Genomic DNA, 15234 nt, shown 5'->3' on the forward strand with positions numbered 1-15234 from the left:
GAGATGAGGCCTCTACAGCTATACACATTACTCCAGATGAGACCTGTAAATCTACACACATTATTCCCCAGATGAGGCCTCTACAGCTATACACAATACCCCAGACGAGGCCCCTACAGCTACACACATTACTCCACATGAGGCCTCTACAGCTACACACATTATTACTCCAGATGAGGCCTCAGGCCTCTACAGCTATACACATTACTCCAGATGAGACCTGTAAATCTACACACATTACCCCAGATGAGGCCTCTACAGCTACAAAGATTATTACCCCAGATGAGGTCTCTACAGCTACAGACATTATTACCCCAGATGAGGCCTCTAAAACTATACACATTACTCCAGATGAGGCCTCTACAGCTGCACATATTATTACCCCAGACGAGACCCCTACAGCTACACACATTACTCCACATGAGGCCTCTACAGCTACACACATTATTACTCCAGATGAGGCCTCTACAGATAGACACATTACTCCAGATGAGGCCTCTACAGCTATATACATTATTACCACAGATGAGGCCTCTACAGTTATACACATTACTCCAGATGAGGCCTCGACAGCTATACACATTACTCCAGATGAGACCACTACAGCTACACACATTATTCCCGCAGATGAGGCCTCTAGGTCTATACACATTACTCCAGATGAGCCCTCTACAGCTATACACATTACCCCAGATGAGGCCTCTACAGCTACATACATTACTCCAGATGAGGCCTCTACAGCTACATACATTATTAGTCCAGATGAGGCCTCTACAGCTACACATATTACTCCAGATGAGGCCTCTACAGCTACACACATTATTACCCCAGATGAGGCCTCTACAGCTGTACACATTACTCCATATTAAGCCTGTACAGCTATACACATTACTCCAGATGAGACCTCTACAGCTACACACATTATTCCCGCAGATGAGGCCTCTAAAGCTATACACATTACTCCAGATGAGGCCTCTACAGCTACAAACATTATTACTCCAGATGAGGCCTCTACAGATACACACATTATTACCCCTGATGAGGCCTCTACAGCTACACACATTACTCCAGATGAGGCCTCTACAGCTACACACATTATTACCCCAGATGAGGCCTCTACAGCTACACACATTACTCCAGATGAGGCCTCTACAGCTATACACATTATTACCCCAGATGAGGCCTCTAGAGCTATACACATTACTCCAGATGAAGCCTCTACAGCTATACACATTACTCCAATGGAGGCCTCTACAGCTACACACATTATTACTCCAGATGAGGCCGCTAAAGTTACACACATTACTCCAGATGAGGCCTCTACAGATACACACATTAATACCCCAGATGAGGCCTCTACAGCTATACACATTACTCCAGATGAGGCCTCTACAGCTATACACATTACTCCAGATGAGACCTCTACAGCTACACCAATTATTCCCGCAGATGAGGCCTCTACAGCTATACACATTACTCCAGATGAGGCCTCTACAGCTATACACATTACTCCAGATGAGACCTGTAAATCTACACACATTACCCCAGATGAGGCCTCTACAGCTACAAAGATTATTACCCCAGATGAGGTCCCTACAGCTACAGACATTATTACCCCAGATGAGGCCTCTACAACTATACACATTACTCCAGATGAGGCCTCTACAGCTGCACATATTATTACCCCAGACGAGGCCCCTACAGCTACACACATTACTCCACATGAGGCCTCTACAGCTACACACATTATTACTCCAGATGAGGCCTCTACAGCTATATACATTATTACCACAGATGAGGCCTCTACAGTTATACACATTACTCCAGATGAGGCCTCGACAGCTATACACATTACTCCAGATGAGACCACTACAGCTGCACACATTATTCCCGCAGATGAGGCCTCTATGTCTATAGACATTACTCCAGATGAGCCCTCTACAGCTATACACATTACCCCAGATGAGGCCTCTACAGCTACATACATTACTCCAGATGAGGCCTCTACAGCTACATACATTATTAGTCCAGATGAGGCCTCTACAGCTACACATATTACTCCAGATGAGGCCTCTACAGCTACACACATTATTACCCCAGATGAGGCCTCTACAGCTGTACTCATTACTCCAGATGAAGCCTGTACAGCTATACACATTACTCCAGATGAGACCTCTACAGCTACACACATTATTCCCGCAGATGAGGCCTCTAAAGCTATACACATTACTCCAGATGAGGCCTCTACAGCTATACACATGACCCCAGATGAGGCCTTGACAGTTAAACACATTACTCCACATGAGGCCTCTACAGCTACACACATTGTGACTCCAGATGAGGCCTCTACAGATAGACACATTACTCCAGATGAGGCCTCTAAAGCTACACCATTATTCCCCCAGATGAGGCCTCTACAGGTATACACATTACTCCAGATGAGGCTTCTACAGCTATACGCATTACTCCAGATGAGACCTCTACAGCTACACCCATTATTCCCGCAGATGAGTCCTCTACAGCTATACACATTTCTCGAGATGAGGCCTCTACAGCTATACACATTACTCCAGATGAGACCTGTAAATCTACACACATTATTCCCCAGATGAGGCCTCTACAGCTACAGACATTATTACCCCAGATGAGGCCTCTACAGCTATACACAATACCCCAGACGAGGCCCCTACAGCTACACACATTACTCCACATGAGGCCTCTACAGCTACACACATTATTACTCCAGATGAGGCCTCTACAGCTACACACATTACTCCAGATGAGGCCTCTAAAGCTACACCGTTATTCCCCCAGATGAGGCCTCTACAGCTATACACATTACCCCAGATGAGGCCTCTACAGCTATACACATTACCCCAGATGAGACCTCTAGAGCTACACACATTATTCCCACAGATGAGGCCTCTACAACTATATACATTACTCCAGATGAGGCTTCTACAGCTATACACATTACTCCAGATGAGACCTCTAAAGCTACACACATTATTACCCCATATGTGGCCTCTACAGCTACAAACATTATTACTCCAGATGAGGCCTCTACAGATACAAACAGTATTACCCCTGATGAGGCCTCTACAGCTATACACATTACTCCAGATGAGGCCTCTACAGCTATACACATTACTCCAGATGAGACCTGTAAATCTACACACATTACCCCAGATGAGGCCTCTACAGCTACAAAGATTATTACCCCAGATGAGGTCTCTACAGCTACAGACATTATTACCCCAGATGAGGCCTCTACAACTATACACATTACTCCAGATGAGGCCTCTACAGCTGCACATATTATTACCCCAGACGAGACCCCTACAGCTACACACATTACTCCACATGAGGCCTCTACAGCTACACACATTATTACTCCAGATGAGGCCTCTACAGATAGACACATTACTCCAGATGAGGCCTCTACAGCTATATACATTATTACCACAGATGAGGCCTCTACAGTTATACACATTACTCCAGATGAGGCCTCGACAGCTATACACATTACTCCAGATGAGACCACTACAGCTACACACATTATTCCCGCAGATGAGGCCTCTATGTCTATACACATTACTCCAGATGAGCCCTCTACAGCTATACATATTACCCCAGATGAGGCCTCTACAGCTACATACATTACTCCAGATGAGGCCTCTACAGCTACATACATTATTAGTCCAGATGAGGCCTCTACAGCTACACATATTACGCCAGATGAGGCCTCTACAGCTACACACATTATTACCCCAGATGAGGCCGCTACAGCTGTACACATTACTCCATATGAAGCCTGTACAGCTATACACATTACTCCAGATGAGACCTCTACAGCTACACACATTATTCCCGCAGATGAGGCCTCTAAAGCTATACACATTACTCTAGATGAGGCCTCTACAGCTATACACATGACCCCAGATGAGGCCTCTACAGGTAAACACATTACTCCACATGAGGCCTCTACAGCTACACACATTGTTACTCCAGATGAGGCCTCTACAGATAGACACATTACTCCACATGAGGCCTCTAAAGCTACACCATTATTCCCCCAGATGAGGCCTCTACAGCTATACACATTACTCCAGATGAGGCCTCTACAGCTATACGCATTGCTTCAGATGAGACCTCTACAGCTACACCCATTATTCCCGCAGATGAGGCCTCTACAGCTATACACATTACTCGAGATGAGTCCTCTACAGCTATACACATTACTCCAGATGAGACCTGTAAATCTACACACATTATTACCCCAGATGAGGCCTCTACAGCTACAGACATTATTACCCCAGATGAGGCCTCTACAGCTATACACATTACCCCAGACGAGGCCCCTACAGCTACACACATTACTCCAAATGAGGCGTCTACAGCTACACACATTATTACTCCAGATGAGGCCTCTACAGCTACACACATTACTCCAGATGAGGCCTCTAAAGCTACCCCATTATTCCCCCAGATGAGGCCTCTAAAGCTATACACATTACCCCAGACGAGGCCTCTACAGCTATACACATTACTCCAGATGAGACCTCTACAGCTACACACATTATTCCCACAGATGAGGCCTCTACAGCTATACACATTACTCCAGATGAGGCTTCTACAGCTATACACATTACTCCAGATGAGACCTCTAAAGCTACACACATTATTACCCCATATGTGGCCTCTACAGCTACAAACATTATTACTCCAGATGAGGCCTCTACAGATACAAACATTATTACCCTTGATGAGGCCTCTACAGCTACACACATTACTCCAGATGAGGCCTCTACAGCTACACACATTATTACTCCAGATGAGGCCTCTACAGCTACACACATTACTCCAGATGAGGCCTCTACAGCTATACACATTATTACCCCAGATGAGGCCTCTACAGCTACACACATTATTCCTGCAGATGAGGACTCTAAAGCTATACACATTACTCCAGATGAGGCCTCTACAGATATACACATTACCCCAGATGAGGCCTCTACAGCTACACACATTACTCCATATGAGGCTTCTACAGCTACACACATTGTTACTCCAGATGAGGCCTCTACAGATAGACACATTACTCCAGATGAGAAATCTACAGCTACACACATTATTTCCGCAGATGAGGCCTCTACAGCTATACACATTACTCCAGATGAGGCCTCTAAAGCTACACCATTATTCCCCAGAGATGAGGCCTCTACAGCTATACACATTACTCCAGATGAGGCCTCTACAGCTATACGCATTACTCCAGATGAGACCTCTACAGCTACACCCATTATTCCCGCAGATGAGGCCTCTACAGCTACAGACATAATTACCCCAGATGAGTCCTCTACAGCTATACACATTACTCCACATGAGGCCTCTACAGCTACACACATTGTGACTCCAGATGAGGCCTCTACAGATAGACACATTACTCCAGATGAGGCCTCTAAAGCTACACCATGATTCCCCCAGATGAGGCCTCTACAGCTATACACATTACTCCAGATGAGGCTTCTACAGCTATACGCATTACTCCAGATGAGACCTCTACAGCTACACCCATTATTCCCGCAGATGAGTCCTCTACAGCTACACACATTTCTCGAGATGAGGCCTCTACAGCTATACACATTACTCCAGATGAGACCTGTAAATCTACACACATTATTCCCCAGATGAGGCCTCTACAGCTACAGACATTATTACCCCAGATGAGGCCTCTACAGCTATACACAATACCCCAGACGAGGCCCCTACAGCTACACACATTACTCCACATGAGGCCTCTACAGCTACACACATTATTACTCCAGATGAGGCCTCTACAGCTACACACATTACTCCAGATGAGGCCTCTAAAGCTACACCATTATTCCCCCAGATGAGGCCTCTACAGCTATACACATTACCCCAGATGAGGCCTCTACAGCTATACACATTACTCCAGATGAGACCTCTAGAGCTACACACATTATTCCCACAGATGAGGCCTCTACAGCTATATACATTACTCCAGATGAGGCTTCTACAGCTATACACATTACTCCAGATGAGACCTCTAAAGCTACACACATTATTACCCCATATGTGGCCTCTACAGCTACAAACATTATTACTCCAGATGAGGCCTCTACAGATACAAACATTATTACCCCTGATGAGGCCTCTACAGCTATACACATTACTCCAGATGAGGCCTCTACAGCTATACACATTACTCCAGATGAGACCTGTAAATCTACACACATTACCCCAGATGAGGCCTCTACAGCTACAAAGATTATTACCCCAGATGAGGTCTCTACAGCTACAGACATTATTACCCCAGATGAGGCCTCTACAACTATACACATTACTCCAGATGAGGCCTCTACAGCTGCACATATTATTACCCCAGACGAGACCCCTACAGCTACACACATTACTCCACATGAGGCCTCTACAGCTACACACATTATTACTCCAGATGAGGCCTCTACAGATAGACACATTACTCCAGATGAGGCCTCTACAGCTATATACATTATTACCACAGATGAGGCCTCTACAGTTATACACATTACTCCAGATGAGGCCTCGACAGCTATACACATTACTCCAGATGAGACCACTACAGCTACACACATTATTCCCGCAGATGAGGCCTCTATGTCTATACACATTACTCCAGATGAGCCCTCTACAGCTATACATATTACCCCAGATGAGGCCTCTACAGCTACATACATTACTCCAGATGAGGCCTCTACAGCTACATACATTATTAGTCCAGATGAGGCCTCTACAGCTACACATATTACGCCAGATGAGGCCTCTACAGCTGCACACATTATTACCCCAGATGAGGCCTCTACAGCTGTACACATTACTCCATATGAAGCCTGTACAGCTATACACATTACTCCAGATGAGACCTCTACAGCTACACACATTATTCCCGCAGATGAGGCCTCTAAAGCTATACACATTACTCTAGATGAGGCCTCTACAGCTATACACATGACCCCAGATGAGGCCTCTACAGGTAAACACATTACTCCACATGAGGCCTCTACAGCTACACACATTGTTACTCCAGATGAGGCCTCTACAGATAGACACATTACTCCACATGAGGCCTCTAAAGCTACACCATTATTCCCCCAGATGAGGCCTCTACAGCTATACACATTACTCCAGATGAGGCCTCTACAGCTATACGCATTGCTTCAGATGAGACCTCTACAGCTACACCCATTATTCCCGCAGATGAGGCCTCTACAGCTATACACATTACTCGAGATGAGTCCTCTACAGCTATACACATTACTCCAGATGAGACCTGTAAATCTACACACATTATTACCCCAGATGAGGCCTCTACAGCTACAGACATTATTACCCCAGATGAGGCCTCTACAGCTATACACATTACCCCAGACGAGGCCCCTACAGCTACACACATTACTCCAAATGAGGCCTCTACAGCTACACACATTATTACTCCAGATGAGGCCTCTACAGCTACACACATTACTCCAGATGAGGCCTCTAAAGCTACCCCATTATTCCCCCAGATGAGGCCTCTATAGCTATACACATTACCCCAGACGAGGCCTCTACAGCTATACACATTACTCCAGATGAGACCTCTACAGCTACACACATTATTCCCACAGATGAGGCCTCTACAGCTATACACATTACTCCAGATGAGGCTTCTACAGCTATACACATTACTCCAGATGAGACCTCTAAAGCTACACACATTATTACCCCATATGTGGCCTCTACAGCTACAAACATTATTACTCCAGATGAGGCCTCTACAGATACAAACATTATTACCCTTGATGAGGCCTCTACAGCTACACACATTACTCCAGATGAGGCCTCTACAGCTACACACATTATTACTCCAGATGAGGCCTCTACAGCTACACACATTACTCCAGATGAGGCCTCTACAGCTATACACATTATTACCCCAGATGAGGCCTCTACAGCTACACACATTATTCCTGCAGATGAGGACTCTAAAGCTATCCACATTACTCCAGATGAGGCCTCTACAGATATACACATTACCCCAGATGAGGCCTCTACAGCTACACACATTACTCCATATGAGGCCTCTACAGCTACACACATTGTTACTCCAGATGAGGCCTCTACAGATAGACACATTACTCCAGATGAGAAATCTATAGCTACACACATTATTTCCGCAGATGAGGCCTCTACAGCTATACACATTACTCCAGATGAGGCCTCTAAAGCTACACCATTATAACCCAGAGATGAGGCCTCTACAGCTATACACATTACTCCAGATGAGGCCTCTACAGCTATACGCATTACTCCAGATGAGACCTCTACAGCTACACCCATTATTCCCGCAGATGAGGCCTCTACAGCTACAGACATAATTACCCCAGATGAGTCCTCTACAGCTATACACATTACTCCAGATGAGGCCTCTACAGCTATACACATTACTCCAGATGAGGCCTCTACAGATAGACACATTACTCCAGATGAGGCTTCTACAGCTACACGCATTATTCCCCCAGGTGAGACCTCTATAGCTATACACATTACTCCAGATGAGACCTCTACAACTACAAACAATATTATCCCAGATGATGCCTCTGCAGCTATACACATTACTCCAGATGAGGCCTCTACAATTACAAACGTTATTACCCCAGATGAGGCCTCTACAGCTATACACATTACTCCAGATGAGGCCTCTAAAGCTATATATATTATTACCACAGATGAGGCCTCAACAGTTATACACATTACTCCAGATGAGGCCTCGACAGCTATACACATTACTCCAGATGAGGCCTCTACAGCTATACACATTACCCCAGATGAGGCCTCTACAGCTACACACATTACTCCAGATGGGGCCTCTACAGCTACATACATTATTAGTCCAGATGAGGTCTCTACAGCTACACACATTACTCCAGATGAGGCCTCTACAGCTACACACATTATTACCCCAGATGAGGCCTCTACAGCTATACACATTACTCCAGATGAAGCCTGTACAGCTATACACATTACTCCAGATGAGACCTCTACAGCTACACACATTATTCCTGCAGATGAGGACTCTAAAGCTATACACATTACTCCAGATGAGGCCTCTACAGCTATACACATTACCCCAGATGAGGCCTCCACAGCTACACACATTACTCCACATGAGGCCTCTACAGCTACACACATTGTTACTCCAGATGAGGCCTCTACAGATAGACACATTACTCCAGATGAGAAATCTACAGCTACACACATTATTTCCGCAGATGAGGCCTCTACGGCTATACACATTACTCCAGATGAGGCCTCTTCAGCTATACACATTACCCCAGATGAGGCCTCTACAGCTACACACATTACTCCAGAGGAGGCCTCTACAGCTACACACAATATTACCCCAGATGAGGCCTCTACAGCTACACATATTACCCCAGATGAGTCCTCTACAGCTATACACATTTCTCCAGATGAGGCCTCTACAGCTATACACATCACTCCAGATGAGGCCTCTACAGCTATACACATTACTCCAGATGAGACCTCTACAGCTACACGCATTATTCCCCCAGGTGAGACCTCTATAGCTATACACATTACTCCAGGTGAGACGTCTACAACTACAAACAATATTACCCCAGATGAGGCTTCTGCAGCTATACACATTACTCCAGATGAGGCCTCTACAACTACACACGTTATTACCCCAGATGAGGCCTCTACAGCTATACACATTACTCCAGATGAGACCTCTACAGCTACACCCAATATTACCCCATATGAGGCCTCTACAGCTATAAACATTACTCCAGATGAGACCTCTACAGCTACACCCAATATTACCCCATATGAGGCCTCTATAAATATAAACATTACTCCAGATGAGACCTCTACAGCTACACACATTATTACCCCAGATGAGGCCTCTACAGCTACAAATATTATTACCACAGATGAGGCCTCTACAGCTATATACATTACTCCACATGAGGCCTCTACAGCTAAACACATTACTCCAGATGAGGCATCTAAAGCTATACACATTACTCCAGATGAGGCCTCTACAGCTACACACATTATTACCCCAGATGAGGCCTCTACAGCTATACACATTACTCCAGATGAGGCCTCTACAGCTATACACATTACTCCAGATGAGACCTCTGCAGCTACACACATTATTACCCCAGATGAGGCCTCTACAGCTACACACATTATTACTCCAGATGAGGTTTCTACAGCTACACACATTATTACCCCAGTTGATGCCTCTCAAACTACACAAATTATTACCCCAGATGAACCGTCTACAGCTATACACATTACTCCAGATGAGGCCTCTACAGCTACACACATTATTACCCCAGATGATGCCTCTACAACTACACAAATTATTACCCCAGATGCACCCTCTACAGCTATACACATTACTCCAGATGAGGCCTCTACAGCTACATACATTATCACCCCAGATGAGGCCTTTACAGCTATACACATTATTAACCCAGGTGAGGGCTCTACAGCTACACACATTATTATCCTAGATGAGGCCTCTTCAGCTACACACATTATTACCCAAGATGAGCTCTCTACAGCTCTACACATTACTCCAATGAGGCCTCTACAGCTATACGTATTACTCCAGATGAGGCCTCCACAGCTATACACATTACTCCAGATGAGACCTCTACAGCTACACACATTATTACCTTAGATGAGGCCTCTACAGCTATACACATTACTCCAGATGAAGCCTGTACAGCTATACACATTACTCCAGATGAGACCTCTACAGCTACACACATTATTCCCGCAGATGAGGCCTCTAAAGCTATACACATTACTCCAGATTAGGCCTCTACAGCTATACACATTACCCCAGATGAGGCCTCTACAGCTACACACATTGTTACTCCAGATGAGGCCTCTACAGATAGACACATTACTCCAATTGAGGCCTCTAAAGCTATACACATTATTACCACAGATGAGGCCTCTACAGCTATACACATTACTCCAGATGAGGCCTCTACAGCTATACACATTACTCCAGATGAGGAATCTACAGCTACACACATTATTTCCGCAGATGAGGCCTCTACAGCTATACACATTACTCCAGATGAGGCCTCTACAGCTATACACATTACTCCAGATGAGGCCTCTACAGCTATACACATTACCCCAGATGAAGCCTCTACAGCTACACACATTACTCCAGAGGAGGCCTCTACAGCTACACACATTATTACTCCAGATGAGGCCTCTCCAGCTACACATATTACTCCAGATGAGGTCTCTACAGCTACACACATTATTACCCCAGATGAGTCCTCTACAGCTATACACATTACTCTAGATGAGGCCTCTACAGCTATACACATCACTCCAGATGAGGCCTCTACAGCTATACACATTACTCCAGATGAGGCCTCTACAACTATACACATTACTCCAGATGAGACCTCTACAGCTACACACATTATTCCCCCAGGTGAGACCTCTATAGCTATACACATTACTCCAGATGAGACCTCTACAACTACAAACAATATTACCCCAGATGAGGCCTCTGCAGCTATACACATTACTCCAGATGAGGCCTCTACAACTACACACGTTATTACCCCAGATGAGGCCTCTACAGCTATACACATTACTCCAGATATGACCTCTACAGCTACACCCAATGTTACCCCATATGAGGCCTCTATAGCTATAAACATTACTCCAGATGAGACCTCTACAGCTACACCCAATATTACCCCATATGAGGCCTCTATAGCTATAAACATTACTCCAGATGAGACCTCTACAGCTACACACATTATTACCCCAGAATAGGAATCTGCAGCTATACACATTACTCCAGATGAGGCCTCTACAACTACACAGATTATTACCCCAGATGAGACCTCTACAGCTATACACATTACTCAAAATGAGGCCTCTACAGCTAAACACATTACTCCAGATGAGACCTCTAAAGCTACACACATTATTACCCCAGATGAGGCCTCTACAGCTACAAACATTATTACCACAGATGAGGCCTCTACAGCTATATACATTACTCTAGATGAGGCCTCTACAGCTACACACATTATTACCCCAGATGAGGCCTCTAAAGCTAAACACATTACTCCAGATGAGGCATCTACAGCTATACACATTACTCCAGATGAGGCCTCTACAGCTACACACATTATTACCCCAGATGAGGCCTCTACAGCTATACACATTACTCCAGATGAGGCCTCTACAGCTATACACATTACTCCAGATGAGACCTCTACAGCTACACACATTATTACCCCAGATGAGGCCTCTACAGCTACACACATTATTACTCCAGATGAGCCCTCTAAAGCTACACACATTATTACCCCAGAGGATGCCTCTCAAACTACACACATTATTACCCCAGATGAACCCTCTACAGCTATACACATTACTCCAGATGAGGCCTCTACAGCTACACACATTATTACCCCAGATGATGCCTCTACAACTACACAAATTATTACCCCAGATGAACCCTCTACAGCTATACACATTACTCCAGATGATGCCTCTGTAGCTACATACATTATCACCCCAGATGAGGCCTTTACAGCTATACACATTATTAACCCAGGTGAGGCCTCTACAGCTAAACACATTATTATCCTAGATGAGTCCTCTTCAGCTACACACATTATTACCCCAGATGAGCTCTCTACAGCTCTATACATTACTCCAGATGAGGCCTCTACAGCTATACACATTACTCCAATGGGGCCTCTACAGCTATACACATTACTCCAGATGAGACCTCTACAGCTACACACATTATTGCCCCAGATGAGGCCTCTACAGGTACACACATTATCACCCCAGGTGAGGCCCCTACAGTTATACACATTACTACAGATGAGGCCTCTACAGCTACACACATTTTTACCCCAGATGAGGCCTCTACAGCTATACACATTACTCCAGATGAGGCCTCCACAGCTATACACATTACTCCAGATGAGACCTCTACAACTACACACATTATTACCCCAGATGAGGCCTCTACAGCTACACACATTTTTACCCTAGATGAGGCATCTACAGCTATACACATTACTCCAGGTGAGACCTCTACAGCTACACACATTATTGCCCCATATGAGGCCTCTACAGCTATACACATTACTCCAATGAGGCCTCTACAGCTATACACATTACTCCAGATGAGGCCTCTACAGCTATACACATTACTCCAGATGAGGCCTCTACAGCTACACACATTATTACCCCAGATGAGGCCTCTACAGGTACACACATTATTACCACAGATGAGGCATCTACAGGTACACACATTATTACCACAGAAGAGGCCTCTACAGCTACACACATTAATACCCCAGGTGAGGCCGCTACAGTTATACACATTACTACAGATGAGGCCTCTACAGCTACACACATTATTACCCCAGATGAGGCCTCTACAGCTATACACATTACTCCAGATGAGGCCTCCACAGCTATACACATTACTCCAGATGAGACCTCTACAGCTACACACATTATTACCCCAGATGAGGCCTCTACAGCTACACACATTATTACCCTAGATGAGGCCTCTACAGCTACACACATTATTACCCCAGGTGAGGCCCCTACAGTTATACACATTACTACAGATGAGGCCTCTACAGCTGCACACATTATTACCCCAGATGAGGCCTCTACAGCTATACACATTACTCCAGATGAGGCCTCTACAGCTATACATATTATTACGCTAGATGAGGCCTCTACAGCTATACACATTATTACCCTATATGAGGCATCTACAGCTATACACATTACTCCGGATGAGACCTCTACAGCTACACACATTATTGCCCCAGATGAGGCCTCTTCAGGTACACACATTATTAACCCAGATAAGGCCTCTACAGCTACACATATTATTACCCCAGGAGAGGCCCCTACAGCTATATGCATTACTACAGATGAGGCCTCTACAACTACACACATAATTACCCCAGATGAGTCCTCTACAGCTATACACATTACTCCAGATGGGGCCTCTACAGCTACACATATTATTACGCTAGATGAGGCCTCTACAGCTATACACATTACTCCAGATGAGGCCTCTACAGCTACACACATTATTGCCCCAGATGAGGCCTCTACAGGTACACACATTATTACCCCAGATGAGGCCTCTACAGCTACACACATTATTAAACCAGGTGAGTCCCCTACAGCTATACACATTACTACAGATGAGGCCTTTACAGCTACACACATTATTACCCCAGATGAGGCCTCTACAGCTATACACATTACTCCAGATTAGGCCTCTACATCTACACATATTATTACCCCAGATGAGGCCTCTACAGCTATACACATTACTCCAGATGAGACCTCTACAGCTACTCACATTATTACCCCCAGACGAGCCCTCTACATCTACACACATTATTACCCTAGATGAGGCCTCTACAGCTACACACTTTATTACCCCAGATGAGGCCTCTACAGCTATACACATTACTCCAGATGAGGCCTCTATAGCTATACACATTACTCCAGATGAGGCCTCTATAGCTACACATATTACTCCAGATGAGACCTCTACAGTTACACACATTATTACCCCTGATGACGCCTCTACAGCTACACACATTATTACCCCAGATGAGGTCTCTACACCTATACACATTACTCAGGATGAGGCCTCTACAGCTACACACATTATTACTCAAGATGAGGCCTCTGCATCTACACACATTATTACCCCAGATGATGCCTCTACAGCTACACACTTTATTACCCCAGATTAGGCCTCTACAGTTATATAGATTACTCCAGATGAGGCCTCTACAGCCACACACATGATTACCCCAGATGAGGCCTCTACAGCTACACACATTATTACCCCAGATGAGGTCTCTACAGCTGTACACATTATTCCAGATGAGGACTCTACAGCTACACACATTATTACCCCATATGAGGCCTCTACAGCTATACACATTACTTCAGATGAGTCCTATACATCTACACACATTATTACCCCAGATTACTCTGCAGCTACACACATTATTACCCCAGATGATGCCTCTACAGCTACACACTTTATTACCCCAGATTAGGCCTCTACAGTTATACAGATTACTCCAGATGAGGCCTCTACAG

At 45.0% G+C, this 15234-nt stretch overlaps 2 protein-coding genes across 2 annotated transcripts; both read left to right on the top strand.

Annotated features, from left to right (window-relative positions):
• Positions 1 to 1241: 1241 nt before the first annotated feature.
• Positions 1242 to 5478, top strand: LOC138563330 (streptococcal hemagglutinin-like). Its single transcript, XM_069642825.1, has 5 exons — positions 1242 to 2142; positions 2406 to 2582; positions 2815 to 3957; positions 4080 to 4256; positions 4940 to 5478. The coding sequence occupies exons 1-5, from the start codon at positions 1242 to 1244 to the stop codon at positions 5476 to 5478; spliced, it is 2937 nt and encodes a 978-aa protein (XP_069498926.1).
• On the top strand, positions 5475 to 14389 carry LOC138563342 (platelet binding protein GspB-like). The gene is made up of 8 exons (XM_069642831.1): positions 5475 to 5664; positions 5897 to 7039; positions 7162 to 7338; positions 8328 to 9053; positions 9318 to 10072; positions 10280 to 10556; positions 12368 to 12685; positions 13617 to 14389. The coding sequence occupies exons 1-8, from the start codon at positions 5475 to 5477 to the stop codon at positions 14387 to 14389; spliced, it is 4359 nt and encodes a 1452-aa protein (XP_069498932.1).
• Positions 14390 to 15234: the final 845 nt, after the last annotated feature.

This window comes from Ambystoma mexicanum, chromosome 1q (assembly GCF_040938575.1).
Source record: "Ambystoma mexicanum isolate Mex_15411 chromosome 1q, UKY_AmexF1_1, whole genome shotgun sequence".
Lineage (NCBI taxonomy): Eukaryota > Metazoa > Chordata > Amphibia > Caudata > Ambystomatidae > Ambystoma > Ambystoma mexicanum.